Here is a 21,086-nt window from a genome sequence, read left to right on the forward strand (position 1 = left end):
TCACAAGCGTCTCCACTATTTAACGCATGGCTCTGTCCAATCAAATCACTGCCCCCAACCCCTGCCCATCACACACTGAGCATGACTGCGCAGGGTCACGTGACCCAGTGTTTGTATACAATCCTGTGTGACCGTCGGCTCGACCTTTCTGAGCTTATCTGAGGAAAACGTAGTTGATGATTCGGATCGATGGAACTTCAAAGCGCTTTTTAACAAATTCATACTGATTTTTACTCTCTCGCCTCAGCAGCCGGTCTGAATCAGAGCATCAGTTATAACAGAACAGCGTAAAATCATCTAAAACTCAAATACAGCAAGAAAAATAATTTCATAGAAATAATTCATAGAAAGAGAGAAAAATACGCAGCCAGGATAATCAATACTGGGGTGAGCACAGAGGTGCACCAACTCAAACAATCGTATGTTTGTACCGGTGTGTTCTCGTGGTCAGGACACTTTATCTACCGTCCAGTATAAACAGCAGCAGCCAATGACGAAGCAGCACAGACAGACAGACAGACAGACTTTTAGCACGAGGTCTGGCATACCGTCCCAAAGAAAATATTTTTCTGCTTGAATTTTACTGCTAAAATTTGTGATTTGTAATTTTAAATTAATTTTATTACACATGAATTTACTTTGGATAATGACTAATCTCTTTAATATCTTGATTTAAACTCTTTAACAAAAAAAAAATATCCCATAATTTTCTTTAAGAATAAGCAGGAATTCCTCTGTAAGTGAAAAAATAAGGATCATTCAGAACATAAGGATAAGTGGGCTCTGCTGCTACTTTGATCAGGAGATCGCAGCTTGCCATCAGCTGCCGGAGTCCAGAGAGAGCAGGAGAGAGTTGTCCTTGCTGTCTCTCTCTGGGTGGGTACAGTAGATGGCGCTCTCTCTTTCCCCTCATCACTCCTAGGGTGATGTGGATCAGCACAAGGCTGCGTCTGTGAGCTGATGTATCAGAACCGAGTCCCTGCGCTTTCCTCCGAGCGTTAGCGCTGTGATGCTACTCGGCAATGCTGCATCAAAAAGCAGCAGGAGTCATGCAATATAGAAATACATCAGTAAAGTACAGATACAGGAAAAACAAAGTCACATAAATGGGGCATATTGTGCAAAACTCACTTTTTTTACTCCAAAAAAAAAACATCAATCCATTTTCTGTGAATCATAAATTTCTATGAGTTGGATGCTCCTTTATTTTCACATCATAATAAGGAAACCTGCATAGAACCCCCCTGGCTCCGCCCCTTAATCATCAACCCCCACCAGAGCCTCACCCTCTAGATCAGTTAAAGAAATGCCACTTCTGTCATTTTAGTTGATGAACCTCAGACAGTACACAGGAGAATTAGTTAGCAGACTTCGTCTGAAGGAGGGATCTGTACCTACTGTCCGTGGCAAGTCATCAGATGAGAGAGATTTAAGTATACTTTTAAATAATGAGTTTCATGTTTCTATCGCATTTAAGCATGGACATGCTTGTTTGTGTTATGCAATTTAGCGCAACGGTCATTTTGACAAATTACCCCCCTCCTGGTTATATAAGAGTGAATGTTTGTACATCTTCCCACATTGGCACCAAGCATATGTCAATATCCTGCCAACCCCGACAGAGCCTCAGACCAAAGGTTAAACAGTGGTGCAGAAAAGTGAACTTTGTACAGAGAACTTCACAACAGGGTCAAAGGTTACCCGAGTTTTATGAACCAACGTGAAGCTTTCCAGAATATTAAAGGTAAACACAGAGCCAGTCTGGACTTCCTGTTAACTGTTTCTTCACCAGCTTATAGCTTTATGTTGCCTTAAATGGTGCAACACGTTTGTTCATGTACCTGTAACTTCTGCTCTGTTCAAGATGTTAAATTACTAAATAATTAATTTCTGTTTTTCGGAACTTAAACAACTTAAATAAAATTACCTGTCTGACAACATGAAGCAGAAAAACATAATTATTGATCATGTATCAGTCTGGAAAAGGTTATAAAGTCATTTCTAAAGCTTTGGGACTCCAGAGAAACACAGTGATTCACTATTATTTACTAATGAAGAAAACACATGGAACACTGGTGAACCTTCCCAGGAGTGACCGGCTGACAGAACAAAATTACTCCAAAAGGGCATGAAGAACTCATCCAGGAGATCCCAAAAGAACCCAGAACAACATTTAAAGAACTGCAGGATCTCACTCGCCTCAGTTAAGGTCAGTGTTAATGATTCAATAATAAGAATAAAGAGACTGGGTGAAAATGATCTCCATGGGAGAATTTCAAGATAAAAACACTGCTGACCAAAAACAACACATTTACCAACTAACATTTTGATGATCTTCAGAACTTTGGGTAAATATTCTTTACAGGACTGAAGAGACAAAAGTGGAGCTTTTTGGAAGGTGTGTGTCCCGTTACATCTGGAGTAAAACTATAAAACACAATTTCAGAAAAAAAGATTGTGGTGGTAGTGTGTGTGTGTGTGTGATGGTCTGGAGCTGCTGGATAACTTGCTGTAATAGATGGAAGCAGGAATTCTGCGGTTTATTTATTTATAAATATTGCTGAAATTGAAAATACTGAACTGATTGTAAAGGTTGTAAGAAAAACATCTGCTGAATGAAGTTTTCAAATGATTTTGAATATTCTCACTGCAAAATGTAAAGTAAGCAAGAAAAATAAAGTCAGATACAGTGTCAACAAAATTGATGTTATCATTTATTCAAAAAATAATCAAAAAACAAACAAAAAAAACAAACAAAAACATAAAATCAACATAAAATTTACAATCATCTTTAACAAAAAAAGAACCAAAAGAATAAATGCAAATAAAAATAAATATAAAATAAATTACAGATGATAAAAATGTCATTTACAATTTTCTACAAAAAAGAGGGATTTCCAAAATAAAAAATGGGTTTGATTTTTTTTTGTCTCTGTTTATGGATCAAAAATGTAATGTTTGTTAGACAAATGATGCCCAAGATACTGACCGACAACTTATTTTTTTCATTCTTTTATTTATTCAGTCAATTTATTTGTAACAAATATGATTTTCCCTGAGGAAATTAAACAAATTGATCTTAAAAATAATAATAATAAACAAAACAACAACAAAATCACCCAATATTGTCTTGTAGGCATGTCCAAATGTACATGTTCAGTACAAATAAACAAAGAAAAAAATAAAACAAACAAACAAACAAACAAACAAGCAGGAGTCAACAGGTGTTATTGTATTGTACACAGATCTGTGCAGATTCGCCGATTCTCACATGAAAATATATCAAATCAATAAAATCTGCATGTTTTATGCGAAGCATTTAAGATCTGGACGAGTGCACTCTAAATCTGCGTTCACACAGCAGGTAAAAAATGGCCCAAATCCCAAATCTCATAACATTTCAATCACAATCCTGATAAAGATGCGATATACTGTATGTGTGGCAGTGTGAAAAAACAAACACACACTGAATATTAATACTGATATTATTACATGAACTGAAGAAGATATGGGCGTGGTCAAACAGCATAGCTTTTTTAATGTGAGCTGTAATGCATTTTTGGTGATAAGTCCAGCTGCAGCCACTGGAACTCCTGTAATGCTGGAGAAGATGAAACCGAAACTTCACGTGAAGCGCAGCTCTGCAGTGCATTAGTCTGAATAATAATAATAATCTGACTTACAGTTACACTAAAAATCACAGTTAAAGGGTAGTGTAAACAGCCTAAATTGAATCTGATATTTGAATCTGATTTAGGGCAGATTGACCTGCTGTGTGAACGTATATCCTAAATGTACATTTATGACCAAATGCAGAAGAAGAGTGTGAAGAGCGTAAAAGACAATGCTTGACTGAAGACAGCCGCCATCTATAGAAGCATTTCTACGTATGTCTACGCGCAACATTGCATTATTTTTTAATATATCAACAACATTTCACAGCCTGCGTAATTCGCAGGACCGAAAAAACAAACAAAACCAAAACGACCCCTCGTCTATCAGAGCATGCTCAGCTGATTATTATCTGTACCTTTATAGAGAGCGAGCTGTGTAAGCATACCAGCAAAAGAAGGGTGTGTTTAAGGGCATTTTCACACCTGAAAAATCTGAATCAGATTCTGAACCAAGTCTGAAGTGTTTGTTAAACTGTGTTATGTAACAGATTCATTTTATTTCTGTTTATAAATAAGGATAAATCTACAGTTACAGTAGATACAGAATCACCATCAACATCATTAATCAGTTGTGCGCTTACATACTGCACATCTAGACCATAGTGTCTGATTTCTGGCGCAACACCAGATCTTTTTCTTCTTCTATTGTTTAGGTAAAGGTGATTTAATGATTTGAAACTTTGAGCTTTCACACTGCAAAGAAACCAGATTAAATTTCAGATTCAAGATTCAGATGATCCGGATTGACAAAAAAAAAAAAAAAAAGACAAAAAATCAGAAGGTGTGAAAGCTACCTTTAAAAGCCCCACAACAAGAAAAAATCATTTATTCTGCAGGTATGCAAGTCACAACATTTGATATGAAGCATTAAGGTGCAGGTTTGGGTTTTTTTTCTTCTTCTTTTTAAATAAAAGGAAAATGAACCTCATTATATCAGTAGTTCTTAAACCAGTTCTCTATGCCCCCTTCTTCTGGATGGTACCCTTGATATTATACACTCTGTCGGGCTATAAATTAATCAATACATCAATTAATCTAAATCTGTATCTCTGTGTGGTTTGAGTTAAATTGGAGCTAAATAGATTTGGAGTTATTTATTTTTTTTTTTTTAAGTTTTAAATTTTACATGGTGTGTCTGGGGGCTTTGAGTAGCGTTTTTTTGCGAACCACCTCTTTATCACTCGTACAGATGAAGACGAAAAAAAAAACAGAAGAAAAAAACAAAAACAAGAAGAAAAAAAATACCCTAAAACTTAAAAGTTACCCCAAACACAAAATCGCTGCTTACATGCGAGAACCTGCCCAAGGGATTGTCATGATTGTGGTTCTGGTCCAGATCAAATCCAGTGCATGATGACATTTTGGCAATTTTTATTTTATTTTTTCTGCAGAATCCCTTATGCATTTTTATAAATATTTAAATAAAAAATGACTTTTAAGAACTTTTTTTTCAGGGTCTCCTGGACTTTACACGATGCATAACACATTGAGATGAATGGGCTGGATTCTGAACGCTGATTAATTATAATATCTCGATTTTATAGAGGATCATATCAATTTAGCTCATATCATCTACAATTATTCTTTAATTACAGTAATAAATTTAAACCAATCCATCGCTGCGGAAATGCCCAGCATATTCTGTGTGATCTTAAAACATCATCAGAGGACAGATACACGGACATCACAGACAGACAGACACTCAGAAAGACAGATGAACATGATTATTTAGAATAAAGGAAACATTCAAACAGTACCGAAAGATAAGAATGAGGGGAACTCATCTACAGCCCTTATTTAGAGAGAAAAATTATCAAATAAAAATAATAAAATTAACCAAGGCCCCAAACAGAGAAAATACAGAGAGAGACAGCTGATGATTCTGAAGTCAGGTTTGAGTAAGAGTTATTAAATATACAAAATACACTTTCAGCTTTCAGAAACAGATACACGCAGGCAGCAAAAAAAAGAAAAAGAAAAAAAGAAAAGATTTTGAAAAAATTAAACAATATTTTGTGAGTTTTTGAGTGTGCATTGTTTTCTAAGAAATATGATAATAATACAAAAATATAATAATAATAATAATAATAATAAACAATTCAGATGATCAGTCAGGATTAGTTTCCTTATTTCATATCACAAAAGCCAACACTGCAGCAAATATGAGAGTTTGCATGAAGCCGTTTCCAACCAGAAATGTCCATTTAATTTTGGCTGTGTTGTATGTAAAGACATATTTGCATTTTTTTTTGCAGATTTCTGCAAGTAAAGGAGCAGCAGCGGTCAAAATGTTAATAACACAGTTTCGGCACATCATAAATATATATATATTTATCACTAGTCAAAAGGAAAACCAGTGACCGTCCAATAGAATAGTCATTAATCAATCAGTCCAATTCATTCAGCACTATTTATTTATTGTAGATTATAGAAGTTTTAATAGGATATGTCAGTATTGAATTTAGAGCAAATATATTCAAACTATGGCTGGACAATAATTCAAGATCCACATATATATCACAATACAATATATACTATGAAGGAACACATAAGAATTCATGTAGTAACTTAAAAGTGTTAAACAAACCAAAATACTCTGTAAAGCATTTAGCTGCTCTTATCTGGGGAGCAGTTATGGTCCTGATGAGAGCCATTTCCATCATCGTAACATTTTTGATGTTCTTTTTGTGACTGCACTTCAGGATACTTTTTAAAATTGATGAAATTCTTATTTTTTTTCTTAAAGTATTTGTTCTTTTAACTACTTATTTGAGTAGTTCAGAGTTGTGCAAAACTGATCATCTAAGCAAGAGGTGCTATGTTGAAGAATGTAAAATATAAAACATTTTCTGGTTTGTTTAACACACTTGTTTGCTAAAAAAAAAAAAGAATCCATATGTTTTTCTTCATAGTTTGGATGAAAATATTTAAAGTAAAACAGTTATTCTTTCTCATTTTGACAATTTCACTCAACTTTGAAATATTTTATAGCCAGGGAACCCCTGATCTACAGCATCTGCTACTGACTGCCATTCATTACAGACTGTATTACAGGAACTGATAAAATCATTTATCGTTAGTTTTAAGGACAATAGTTTGTTGGCATTCTTGGCCATTTTTATGTGGCTTTTATAACGTTCTTATCAATATGTGAATTATACCACAATGAACTAAATGTAAAAATATATTATATTATGATATACATTTTGACTAAATCATCCAGCCCTAGTTTAAACAAGTTTAGAATGGATTGAAATTCATTATAATTCAATCATACTAAGAAAAAAACAAAAAACAAAGAATGATTCGGTAACATGTTAAAATAAGGCTGCTTGTTTATAAAGTGTTTATAAAGGTTTATAAATGAATCTATAAATGATTATTAATGACATTGTAAATACTTTAAAAACACAGAATCAGCAGCTACAACAAATAGTGATTAATTTATCACATTCATTTATACTGTTAATCTTTGTCTTTTCATTCAGTAGTTATAATGTAGTGTATACTAACATTACATAAGTTTATTTATATTAAACTGACTTTCTATATGATTTTATTAGATATTAATGCTGAGTGATGGAAAACTCCTTTATAAACCCTTTATAAACTCTTATAAGGGAGGCTTATTTTAAAGTGGTACCAAATTATGTGTTACTGATCGGTATTGCAGTACATTATAAATACATCACGTTTCACACTGTGTTCCTTTTCAACTCAGAGGTCAGAATTTCTGTGCTCCTAGTAGGACATTTTATCTGAAATACTTTGATAACTCAGATTTCCTATTGGGAAAGTTGGGAGTGTTTCAACCAATTAGAATCCAGCATTAGTAAAAGCATCATTTTTAACAGTTTTTAATCACATACCATATTTTTTGCACTATTAGGTGCGCTTAAAACCCTTTAATTTTCTGCTGCTAACCCTGGCTAGCACTGCTGGAGCAGCATGAGCATTAGCCATTATGCATGCTAAGTGCTAGCTCTTTCATAATGATTAAGAGGTGAGCATTATCAGCCTGTAGCCGGAGGCTAACCCCAGCTAGAACTGCTGGAGCAGCATGAGCATAAGTCACTAACTGCGCTAAGTGCTAGCTCTTTAATAATAATTCCGAGGTGAGTATTATCGAACCTGTAGCCGGCTGCTAACCCCGGCTGGCACTGCTGAAGCAGAATGAGCATTAGCCACTAACTGTCCAAAGTGTTAGCTCTTTCATAATAGTTCAGAAGTGAGTATTATCAGCATGTAGCCGGCTGCTAACTCCAGCTAGCACTGCTGGAGCAGTATTAACATTAGCCACTATGCGTGCTAAGCGCTAGCTCTTTCATCGTTCAGAGTAGAGTATATATATCGGGCTGTATCTTACTGTATCTTATTGTGTTAAAACAAGCTACGTGGGACGAACCGCTAGCTAATATCACCCTGATTTAGTGAAAGACTCATCAGGGTTTATCAGTATAGCGCTCTTTGGCAGAATTAGCCGCTAACCACAGTTAGCCTTAAACCACAGTTAATCTGGAAATCTAAGCGAACTGTAAATAAACGGAATGCTGCTTTACGCAGTTTTTGTTTACTTAACTTAATTTAGCTTTACAGGTCTCGCCACCCAGTCTGCTGATTAGAAGGAAAACATGGCGACATCCCTGTTCCTTACTAGTGTTGCATAATGTGCCGTATAATCCAGTGCACCTTATAGTGCGAAAAAATATGGTATGTCTTTCTGTGGGCATGTTTATATGCTGTTTAGATGTGCAAATTACTGTATAATGCATTGGTTTTTTTTAACTGGTATTGCTAACAATGCTAACCTGGGACAATACTAATAATCAAAAGTTGTTGATATTTTGTCTGGATTTGATATTAAACACTGGTAATGGATTGTTGTGGCAAACTCCAAAGTTAAACAACTTTCAATAACTTTTGGAACTGTAGGAAATGTCATAGAATATTGTAAAATTATTGTAATATTGTAAAGCGACATCACAGAACGCAGCAATAGAGCAGCACTAGCTTTCTAAACTTGATATGTCTGATTCTCTACACTGGGGGGAAAAAATAAAATAAATAAATAAATAAATACATTTATTATGCGCAGATGTTTGGGAAGTTGTAAATCTGAACAATACTGCATGCTGACGGCTGATTATTTAACACGTAGAGTAATGCGGAATACATGCGGAAATGTGGATTAACGAGTTGAGCGAGAGGTAGCCTCGATTTTGCATGGATTTGCTGTTGCACCATCGAAAAGTTTAAAGTTATAAAGAAGAACTATCAGAAATATAGTTGTATGTAAAAGTTTGGAAAAATTTAAATAAAATAGAAAATAACTGGAGGGCGCCGAGTCCTCCAGGGGTTTAAAGCGCAGCCACTATGAGCGGGAGGTCGCAGGTTGGAGCACCTTCTCCTGCAGCTTTGCCATCAATCTGCTAGCGCTCAGAGGGAGCACAGCTGGCTCTGCTTCCTCCGGGTGGGTAGATGGCGCTCTCTCCCCACATCACTCCTTGGGAGATGTCTGCAGCACAGGGCGTCTGTGAGCTGATTTATAAGAACCGAGCTGCTGAGCTTTCCTCCGAGTGAGCTGTGATGCTACTCGGCAATGCTACAGCATCAGCAGCAGCTCGAAAAGAAGCGGTGGCTGATTCACATGTATCAGAGGAAGCATGTGCTAGTCTACATCCTCCTGGTGTGTTGGGGCATCACTAGTGATAGGGGGAGTCCTAATGAGTGGGTTGGGTAATTGGCCGTGTAAATTGGGGAGAAAATGGGAAAAATTAGAAAGAAAGAAAAAAAAAAAAAAAAGAAAACAACTGGAACATTTACATTTTAGAGTACAGTATCTATTATTTAGCTGAATTTTAACAGAATTTAACTGAATTAAGGGAAAAAAAATATGTTCCAATAATAACTTTTACATACAACTGGATCTCAAACTTTTCGCTATTGTTGAAAAACGCAGAAATGATCTAGGGAAGAGTAGGGATGCACCAAGTATTCAGCAACTGGAATTATTTGGCAAAAAAACAGCAATAATTGTGAAAAGCGATGAACAAACTATACTGGGCTTTGTTGTTGTGTGAGGTGGTATTTTAAAAATATTCAGTGATTAATAAATATGTTTGTTTTTTTTTACTGTGCTTTCTTTGAAAAGCAGGACAAATATACATTTATGCTAATTTATGCATTTACAGACGCAATACATTATTATTATTTTCCTTTTCAGAATTTCTGCATTTCTAGTAGAAAAATTTATATTAAATACTCAAGATAAGTAGGATTTTCGATTGGGAAAGTTAAAAAAAAATCATGTTTTTTGTGCATTATTTAGACCAATGCTACAAACTGATCATTAGATTGTTATCTAATTTTGTTAATTAAGATAATTATCCAGAGATAGTCCCATTGACGAGCAGAATTTATTTATTTATTTATTTATTTTAACCCATGTAATTTATTTTATTTTTTCACAGTTTCAATTTTGGCCAATTTTTTTTTTCATCATTATTATTTTGGTGCATCCCTAGGCTTTTCACTTTATTTATTAATTTACTTATTTATTAATTGTATAGATTGTGTTGTCCTTTGATAATTGCACTGCAATAGCAAAAATCAAAAAGCAGAAAAAAATATATATAAATATATATTTTGAAAAATATTTAATACAGACATAATAAAGAAGATGTAAATGGTTGTAATCAGTCTAGCCTTATATGGATAGGTGTGGAATCAAGAATCAGAGTCTCAACACTTTTGGTTTCAGTCCCATTTCTCCATACTCTTACACATTTTTGTACATGGAGATGTGAATGGTTAATACGGTATTATGGAACTAACAGAGGATGATGCTGCAAACAGTTCTAGAGCCTTAATTAACCAAATCATTCATTCATTAATGATTTCTGCTTAATGGATAAAACGCAGAATTAAACAACTGTCCAGTCAACAGTGTTTTATCATAAATGGCCCCGCCCCCCTCCCCCTAGTAAACGCACCCCATGAACAATACAGTTTCAGTGTATACTGGCCATTTTTCTCGATGTCTGGCCGCTGTGCTGTTTGAGATTGCCATATGTGAATGTATAGTCTTCAAACGAATATTAATATATGTATAATCGCTGTGTGAGAACCACATTCATATGAGTCGTTTCTCTACATCTCTCTCTATTTCTCTCTTTTATTTTTTTTTTATGACTGGCACTCACGCTAGCACTGCTAACAGGTCGACCGACTGGCGCAGCCCCATAGATCATCAACTGCGCCCTTTAAGAGAGTACACATGGCATTTCTCTTCTATTTAATCCTCTAACAACTCTGTTCTTCCATGGGAAGAAATACGAAAAAGAAAAAAAAGGATCTTGCATGTCTTGTTTAGAATTCAACTTTTTTACTATTATTTATTTATTTAAAGGAGAACTTCGGTGTTAAATAGACTTTGGGTGTAGTAACACATGATAAAGAGTAATAACCTATGTTGAATAGCACACCTCCGCTTTTCCACAGCTTTTTTTTTTGAGATCCAGTAATTTTGTGCTCTTTACAACGGCCGCTTTGAAGCATATTTTGTCCTGATAAATCGCTTTTTACTTTGTTTTCCAGACTCAAAGTAGCTCCAAACCTCATTGGTAGAATCTGGAGAGCTCTGACATTTAAAATGAGGCATTAATACCTTTAAAAGTGCTTATTAAGAAGCTTATTAAAACACTGTTTACAACCCATAGCCCAGGTAAATCTCTGAGCGCAGTCATCTCTTTACTGAAAATGTCATAGACAACATAGACATATATACATAGACTCCGCATAGCCTGCCTCCTAGCATAGCAGACGGCGCCCAGTTTCGAGGCATAATTATTTACACTGAGAAATACTGTGTATTATGCTCTTTAACAAAGTTTCAGCATGAAAGCAGGTATTTGTAATGTGTGACAGCATCCTGTATCATTACTACAGTTGTGATTATTATAGGTGCATTAAACACCTTACCTTCCTCAGTGTACATAAACACACTGGGCGCCACTGGACTGCTAAGCCAGTAGGCAGACTATGCAGAGTCTATGTATATATGTCTATCTCTATGTCATTATCAGTACAGTAATGGCGGCGCTCAGAGATTTACCTGCACTATGGGCTGAAAACAGTGTTTTTTAAAAAACTTATTAATTCCTTGTTTTAAATGTCAGACCTCTCTGGATTCTACCAATGAGGTATGGAGCTACTTTGATTGTGAATAACGGTGTAAAAAGAGATTTATTCAGGAAATATGCCCCAATAGTGCTGGGCAAAAAGCTGCTGGAAGATGGAAGTGTGCTATTCAACTATTCAAAGGTTAGCTACTCTTTATCATGTTTTACTACACCCAAAGCCAATTTTACACCAGAGTTCTCCTTTAAATGGCTGTAAATACTGTACGCTGAAGCTGTTACAGTTTCCGGTCGGCTCCACATGCAGGTTTCTGACAATGTTTCCGGAAGGCTTTAGCATGCAGCCCTACCACATCTCCACCATCAGCATCACCAACATCACCACCACCATTCAACACCTCCACCCTCCCACCAGCGCCACGCATCATCGAGTTCAGGTCTGGAGTACCCAGCTCCAACGCTGAATCAGCTCCGATTACGCAGCTCCGATAACTGCGATAACTGTCTGAGCCATATATTTCATATTTTTGGAAAGGGTCAGTTTAAAGGTATTTATTATATTGTTGAAGGTTGTGTCCGAATGCTGGTCTCATAGTGTGTGTATATATCCATATATCCATGAATCCATATATAAGACCACGCCCCCTGTGGGGCATCCACAGTTCCCAGCCCATGGTGCCCCATGGTGCCCATTCACCTAAAGGGTGAAGGTTAAGAGATAAGGGGGGTGGGAATGGAGTTGAAGCAGCACAAAAAAAAAAAAAGAAAAAAAAAAAAAGGGGGCAGGGCCAGCGGGCTCATACTGATACTGACTCTGATACTGTTTGTTCTCTTCGGACCGTTTCCTCCGGGCAGAAAAAGACAAAATTCCGTAATCCGTTTTCCGTAGTTCATTAGCATCAGCTTACCAGTCTTCCCCCAGTTTATGTCCCAGTTTACGGAGCATCTCTTCCAAAAAAAATGTATATTATATTTTATTATATAGTGACATCCCCCACCAGTGGTGATCCCAGTATGATACGCCGATACGAGGTCGCAGGTCGTGGCTAGGGGGCGCTAGGAAGTAGACATGATTTGGTAGGAGCTGTTTTCCGGCAGAGACGGCGGTTTGGCTTCTGTGGTGGTTTTGGGTTTGGGTGGCCAGTCCGGGTCCACTCTCAGTTCCTGGGCCAGATGCATGTATCTCGCTTTGGGGACCCTCCTCCTCCGGCAGCACAGCCAGGGGAGGTACCTGGATCCACACCAGTCTAGTCCTCCCTAAACACACAGACCATGAAACACAGGAAAAAAGAGAAGAAAGAGAGAGAGAGAGAGAGGGAAGAGAAGAAAGGAAGAACATATCTGTTTTTGAACATATCTGCTCTAAAAAACAAAAACACACATCTGTTTTAGTACATTAACCGTTCTGAGCAGAGTCACGCCAATAATGCCAGTAAAGACAGCAGAGAATAGCAATTAGTGCTGGGCGGTTCATTAATCAAATTAATTGGGTTAATCTGATTTAGTGTTTTACTGTTTTTAAAAGGCCACTTTATTCAACAAAAGTGAATAAACCCCTCACATTACTGCTAATATGTTATCAAAACTTCCATGGGACAACATTTAATTTTTTATTTTATTTTGTATTAATTAAAAAAAAAAAAAAAAAAAAAAAAAAAAAAAAAAATATACAGTGCCCTCCATAATTATTGGCACCCCTGGTTAAGATGTGTTCTTTAGCTTCTCATAAATTGAGTTTTGTTCAAAATAATATAGGACCACGATGGGAAAAAAAAGTAAAGTCCAACCTTTAACTCAAGTAAATTTTAAGGGGGAAATAAAATCCCTGACTAAGAAATAATTATACTTCATAAAATCACCTGTTCCACAATTATTGGCACCCCTAACAATTCTTAGGAAATACATTTAATAAAAGTATTTCTGTCACTTCTACAGTAGTTTACGAAGTTGGTCAGAGTATGTAGGAACATTTAATTAGTAATTCACAACTTCCTGTTTCCCTGGGGTATAAATATGACATGACACAGAGGCCATTTATCTTCAACATGGGAAAGACAAAGGAACATACCATTCAAGTGAGGCAGATGTGTGTTGACCTTCACAAGTCAGGCAATGGCTACAAGAAAATCGCTACTCGCCTACACCTGTCCATATCTACTGTCAGAGGAATTATTAAGAAGTTTAAAACAACTGGAACAGTGGTAAACAAGCCTGGACGAGGACGCAAGTTTATTTTGCCACCACGCACAGTGAGGAGGATGATAAGAGAAATAAAAAGTTCTCCAAAGCTCACTGTTACAGAATTGCAACAAATGGTAGCTTCTTGGGGTCACAAAGTCTCCAAAACAACCATCAGGCGCTATCTACATGCCAACAAGCTGTTTGGGAGGCATGCACGGAAGAAACCATTTCTCACTCACAATCATAAACGCAAACGTTTGGAGTTTGCTAAGCGGTACTGGGACTTCAACTGGGACCGTGTGCTTTGGTCAGATGAAACAAAGATAGAGCTTTTTGGCAACAAATGCTCTAAGTGGGTCTGGCGTAACACAAGAGCTGAGTATGCAGAAAAGCACCTCATGCCCACTGTGAAATACGGCGGGGGATCAGTGATGCTGTGGGCCTGTTTCTCTTCTAAAGGCCCTGGGAACCTTGTTAGGGTGCATGGCATCATGAATGCTCTAAAATACCAGGACATTTTAAAACAAAATCTGGTGGCTTCTGCCGGAAAGCTGAAGATGGGTCGTCACTGGGTCTTTCAGCAAGATAATGACCCTAAACATGTGGCCAAATCTACACAGAAATGGTTCACCGCACACAGAATCAAGCTCCTCCCATGGCCATCTCAGTCCCCAGACCTCAACCCCATTGAAAACCTGTGGGGTGAGCTGAAGAGGAGAGTGCAGAGGAGAGGACCCAGGTCGTTGGATGATTTAGAGAGAATGTGCAAAGAGGAATGGTCAAAGATCCCTCTTTCTGTATTCTCCCATCTTGTGAAACATTACAGGAGAAGATTAGGTGCTGTTTTGTTTGCAAAAGGGGGTTGTACAAAGTATTAACATCAGGGGTGCTAATAATTGTGGCACACATGATTTGATGTTAAATAATTATTTCTTAATGTGGGATTTTTTTCCTACTGAATAAATTCACTTGAGTTAAAGGTTGTATTTTACTCTTTTTTTCCATTGTGGTCCTATATTATTTTGAACAAAACTCAATTTATGAGAAGCTAAAGAACACATCTTAACCAGGGGTGCCAATAATTATGGAGGGCACTGTATATATATATATATATATATATTTTAAATCTTAATATATATATATATATATATATATATATATATATATATAATTTATATAATATATATTTTATTAAAGTCTTAATAAAATTCAGTTTTTTTAGAAACGATTTCTTTAAATCCAATTTATAGACGTCATCTGCTCCTCTATTTCAGAAACTTCAAATTCTCTCTATTTATTATATTAATACATTTCAACTATGTTTTTTTATTTATAAAATGTATTCAAGTGGAAACGAAACGAAGATATCCTAAAGCCATTCAAAAATCACTTTATTACAAACGCATAGATCCATCAATATGCAACTCGCCAGACTTCAGATCTTCATCTTCCTACATTTCTCTCTTGTAGAGTCAATTTTCGATAAGATACAGGAGGACAAAACCTTGGAATGATTTTACCATTTGGGGAAAAAAAAAGTTAATCTGTAAAACATTATAAAAGATGTTTAAAAGAGGGTTTGATAAATGTATTATGATCATTTTTTTGTATAATCATTCACAATTTTTGTTTTTTTGTGTTATGTAGTTGAAATGGTATATTCTTTTGTTGATGTTATGTTCGTCATATGATATTTTTTATATTATTAAAGTCTATAGGAGGCTTTATTTAAGCACATGTTACTTTTTTGCCTCTACCTGAACTGTATTTTTTTTTTTTTGCTATTTGGAATTTGTTTGTTGTTTTTTTTTGTTTTTGTGCAAAATTCAATTTAATTCAATTTAACACTAGATGTTCTAGCTTACTTTCTACTAGTATAAATCTAGGTCTTACATCTTTGTCTTACATTTTAATAAAATTAGTCTCTCTTATTCTTATTTCATTTCAGCTCGTTTCATTCCAGCCTCTCATCGTTCAATAAAACCCCTATCCAGATAAATCTCTCCTCTATCCAGAGTGAATCTGATTGTGATTGGATGTAAAGAAGTATAAACATATACCATTCCGACTCCCTATTGGTTTATACTGTGATCCATCACACCTGCACACGTCCAGACCAACTCCAGTCCAACTAAGCTTCTTTAATATATTTACATTCTACTAAAAAACATTCATTTACAAATCAGCATATATGCAGCTGAAACTCAACATTAACATTTTAATATTTTAACATTATAGTCATTATAGCTTTTAGTAAAATGTGTTTTAGGGAGGGTAGGGTGATTAGTGCACTATAGGACTCTGTGGGCGTGGTCTAAGCTTTTGTTCATTTACTTTTAAACTTTAAGTAGTTTTGAAACCAGTACTTTTTTTTTTAACACTTTTACTTTACAACTTTTACTTTTACTACAGAAGTATTTAAAACCCTATTATTTATACTTCTACCTACAGAATAATGAATGGTGATACCTTTGATATCTTTAGACAACACTTAATTGACTACTCTTAATTTTTATATCCAAGTTTCATTTTTATAGTGCTTACCCATGAAAGGATACAATAAAATATTTGCAGATATTTGAGGGGTGTACTTTATATATATATATATATATATATATATATATATATATATATATATATATATATATATATATATATATATATATACTTTTGTTGGATACTGTATAAAAGGTGTCTGTATAAAAGGAATCTCAGTAGATAGGTTTGTGCTTCTGTCAAAATACTGTAAAGAACTCTTTAATGTGGAAATTTTGGAAATTATTTTTTAATAACTAGTAGTTAATATATTTAATTTCCTTAACAGAAATATAGGGAGGTTATTTTTGACCTGATTTAATATGCAGTCCACTCCAAAAGTATTGGAACAGTAAGGCTGATGCCTTTATTTCTGCTGTAGACTAAAAATATTTGGGTTTGACGTTAAAAGATAAATGAGAGAAAATATTAATATTTCAGCTTTAAATTCCAGATTTTCATCTGGATCTGTAGCACCTTTTGTCTGAACACATTCAGTATTGGAAAAGATAAACCTTAAACAAAAAAAGTGAACCCTAGAGCAGCGATAACCCTATTTTTCAAAAATTGAGTTCCAAAAAATATATATTTTGTGACTTAAGAACCATGAGAAAATGTGGGTCCCAGGCAGAGACCATTTGAGAACCCCTGATTAAAGAGTTTAAATCTATGGATTGGCTAGTCCAGTCTACACACTTTCACTTTTTGCACCTGATGAACTCATTTATAGTGTTGGAAGTGTGTTTTGGGTCATAATCTTGCCGCATGATGAAGGATCTCAATCAGCTTGGTTTTAACTTTCTTTAAAATCACAGAAAAAAGGAATTCTGTAGACTTCTGAGTTCATTGTACATCAAGGGAGATTATTAAGCCCATCCCAGAAGAAGCCATGCAAGATTAAGCCATGACACTACCTTCACCGTGTTTCACAGATGAGCTGATATGTTTGGGATCATAAGCAGATTATTTATCTTCAAACTTTAGCATTTTGCTCACAAGGAAAAAAAAATAGGTGGGTTAAGATAAAAGGTGATATCTTCTTTCAGATCCATCCTGATGTAAATACCTGGAACTAAAAGATGAAATGTTGATTGGCTGCTTGCTCTTTTTAAATTTTAAAAAGCAAAATTAAACTTTAGTTTTTATAATTTAATACTAAAGCAATAGTTATCGTGTATATTTGATAACTCTAAATTCTGTTTTTACTACTTTGGCTCATCTATAAATAAAAAACGCTGAGAGCCCTGAGAGAAGAGAGCACAATTGGCTTTGCTCTCTCTGGGTGGGTAGAGTAAATGGCGCTCTCTCTTTCCCCTCATCACGCCTAGGGTGACGTGGATCAGCACAAGGACTGCGAGCCGAGTCCTCCGAGCGTTAGTGCTGTGATGCTACTCGGCAATGTAAATTCAAAAAGAGGCGGAGTCTGACTTTACATGTATTGGAGGAGGCGTGTGCTAGCTTTCACCCTCCTGGTATTGGAGCATCATTAGTGACTGGGTGATCTACAGCAAAGTAGCAGCTGAATGAGCAATTGAACAATTGAACCACAAAACCAGAGGGTGGGACTGGATATGATCCAACTCCTCCTACATCGTGTTTTCATTGGCCTAAAGCAGTTCATACTCTATCCTTTACCTTAACCCCTAAACTTAACCCCAACCCTTGGACTTGTGGCTCTGCAAAGAGTGAAATTTGGAAAAATGGGAGGAAAAAAATAAAATTACATATATTTGAAGAATATTAATATTTCTAATTTTTCAATTACCGCCCAGCCCTAATAGCAATCTGACGTTATACTCAACTGTACTTCTTGCATTACCCCGAGTTATTAAAAGCTGAAATGCCCACAGTTTTACAGCAAGGCCACAGGCGATGTATTATATTATGCACTGTATACAGGTGTTCTCCAATGGAGGAAGTACCAAAGATTTTAGGCCAAAATCCAGCACTGACCCCGGGATTAGACAGGGAGAACCCTTTAACCCTTTCCCTTTAGTCTCTGGTGGAAACATATCTGGACCATGATGCCCACACACCAAGTTCTAACAGAGAGAGAAAGCGTTTAAAATGCATGCAGAGGAATGCTAACAGTAGCCACTACACAAGGAGCAGTACTACAGGTTCTAGAGGCAGGAGGAGGAAGTCTGGGGTAATCGTAATCTCAGCAGCATGATGGACAGGAAGTGCCCACGAGGGGGCGCCAGAGGAGCGTTCAGAGAAATCATGTGTGCACATGCAAAAGTCAAACGTTACAGTAGAGGGTGCTGAGTGTCACACAGAGAGCAGAGAGAAGAGGGGAAGAGAAGGAAAAGAGAGAGAAAGAGAGGCAGCAGAGCAAAAAAGAGAGTGGGTTTAGACACACTGTTATTACTGCAAACTCAGATTCCTTAGATCAGAGAAATCAGGTCTAAAAATCTGATTTAAAAAAATCTGAGCCGGATTTTGTCTCAGTCTGTGTAGGTGTGAAAACCGTGGTGTTGGAAATAAGCTAGCAGTGTTTAACACAGCACCCACAAGATGCCATCTAAACACTTTTGTTGTTGCAGAGAGAATAGCCATATTTGAGTAATGTTCTAACCCAGATTATGGTAAGAAAGTACTCAACTAAGTAAAAAAAAAAACTTTCAGAAATGGAAACTAGAGGTCTGCATAGAATATCTTGCGGTGCGGGACAGAACTGAATTGTTATTGGCGGGAGCGGAAGTTTAATCAATGCAGGCGATGTGGGAGCAGAACAACATTAACATGTAGTCCAGCTCCCGCAATTTGATAAATAGCTGAGAAAACTATAAAAATCATGCTAAGATTCCCATGCAAGCAACAAAAAACCCTCAAGAAAAATCTCCACGCGGAGGATGGACACACCCCGATGGGAGATTTTCAGCATCTCCAATTCACTTGACGGCATGTGACGACTTGACGACTGTGGTAGGAAACGTGACAGCACTACTCAGCGCTGAATTGCTGTTTTAATAAATACAGAAGTAAATTTGAAGCATTAAATGTAATTAGTTCAATGCCTACAAGGACCGCGGGGCGGGAGCGGCAGAAATGTGTATGTGGCGGGTGGGCGGGCACGGGATTAAAAGAAACGTTTTTTGCGGGAGCAGGCAGGAGCGGGCTTTAAAAAAAAAACAGTCCCGCGCAGACCTCTACTGCAAACACCCTCAAAATAATAAGAATGATGAAACTGGCTCTCAACAAGGCCCAGCTTAAAAAAAGACATACATTTGTGCAGTGTTTTCCTAAAAAAATTACAGCACTACAGCACTTCATGCTTCCCTCTGACAACTTTTATGGAGATGCGGATTTCATTTTCCAGCAGGACTTGGCACACTGCCCACACTGCCAGAAGTACCGATTGGTCTAATATAATATTCTAGTTTTCTGAAACACTAATTTTATTTTATTTTTTATTTTTATTGGCTTTAAGCAATAAAAGAAATAAACACTTAAAATAGATCACTATTTTGAACTAAACTACTGAAATAAAGTAATTTGACCTAATTTTGACATGTGACCTGCATAACTTGCTTACAGAATTGATGTTTTACCTATTGCAGATTTGTGTCCGTATCAAAATCGATGCTAATACAGTACTGGTACAGAGTTTTCCTATTATCTGATTATCCTAATCTTAATCATATTGTTACTGAGAAAAACTCAATGATCTGCAGTAATCAGATTATGAAATGCATGTAAACTCACTCAGACAGATAGAGAGAGAAAGAGAAAGAGACAGGGAAGGAAGGAAGGAAGGACAGGAGGATGTGAAAACGGCAACGATGAACAGAAGTGTCAGATTTCCCAACCTGTGGTGGCGGGGCGGCTGGGAGGACGCCATAGCTGGCCTGCTTGTCTCGGCTGAACACAAGCTTCCATAAGACGACGTCAAGGACGAGGGTCTATGGAATATTGCAGTGGGGCGGAAAGAATGAAGAGAGCTACTGATCACATCGCTTTCATCAGATCTCAATCGCTTCAGCAGCAAATTCATTTCAGCAGCAAAACTATATATAAACACCTATAGAGAAGGGCTGTGATTTCAGGCTGTGCATTAGTTCATGAACTGAGACAGGGAGAGAGCCAAGGAGTTTTAAACTAAACAACAAGGAAATGTAGTATAAAATAAAAAAGTAAGCAGTTATTTTAAGTAGTCTGATCTGTTCATCTGGGAAACAAAACAGGATCACTTGTGGCATGGTCCCACTCTAGCCTCTAATCACATGATTGGTGGCTCTGGTCAGCTGATTTGTCCTTTTCCTGCTGATTGGCTGTGGGGGGGGGAAGCGACGGAGACGGCGTCACCTGTGCTCAGTAGCGGGCACTCATTGGTTTAGGAGACTGTAGGGGGAGGGGAGATGACTGATAATGCCACTACAGAGCAGAGGAAAGCCGAGGGTCGACAGCTGTCAATCAATCAATCAATAAATCAATCATTCAGTGACGTCAGTGACGTTTCACGCCCACGGGCGTAGGCGCCGAGATGGAGAGGCGGGGACTTTTTCTCAGGGTTTCTACGTCTTGGGGGTTCAAAGCCAGTCAGAGGAAGCTGGAA

General features: G+C 36.7%; 1 protein-coding gene across 2 annotated transcripts in view; it reads right to left on the minus strand.

The window, feature by feature from the left end:
• Positions 1-5,028: 5,028 nt before the first annotated feature.
• atp13a3 (ATPase 13A3) overlaps positions 5,029-21,086 on the minus strand; it is an 88,581-nt gene continuing 72,523 nt past the window's right edge. Inside the window, exons 33-34 of one of the 2 annotated variants that reach the window (XM_049465733.1) lie at positions 20,341-20,433; positions 5,029-13,069 (exon numbers count right to left, since the gene is read on the minus strand). In XM_049465733.1, coding sequence (XP_049321690.1) covers positions 12,869-13,069; positions 20,341-20,433 — 294 coding nt within the window. In that variant the 3' untranslated portion in view covers positions 5,029-12,868. The remainder of the gene's footprint in view (positions 13,070-20,340; positions 20,434-21,086) is intronic. The other variant, XM_049465734.1, reaches the window with a different exon arrangement.

This window comes from Astyanax mexicanus, chromosome 16, assembly GCF_023375975.1.
Source record: "Astyanax mexicanus isolate ESR-SI-001 chromosome 16, AstMex3_surface, whole genome shotgun sequence".
NCBI classification, from domain to species: domain Eukaryota; kingdom Metazoa; phylum Chordata; class Actinopteri; order Characiformes; family Acestrorhamphidae; genus Astyanax; species Astyanax mexicanus.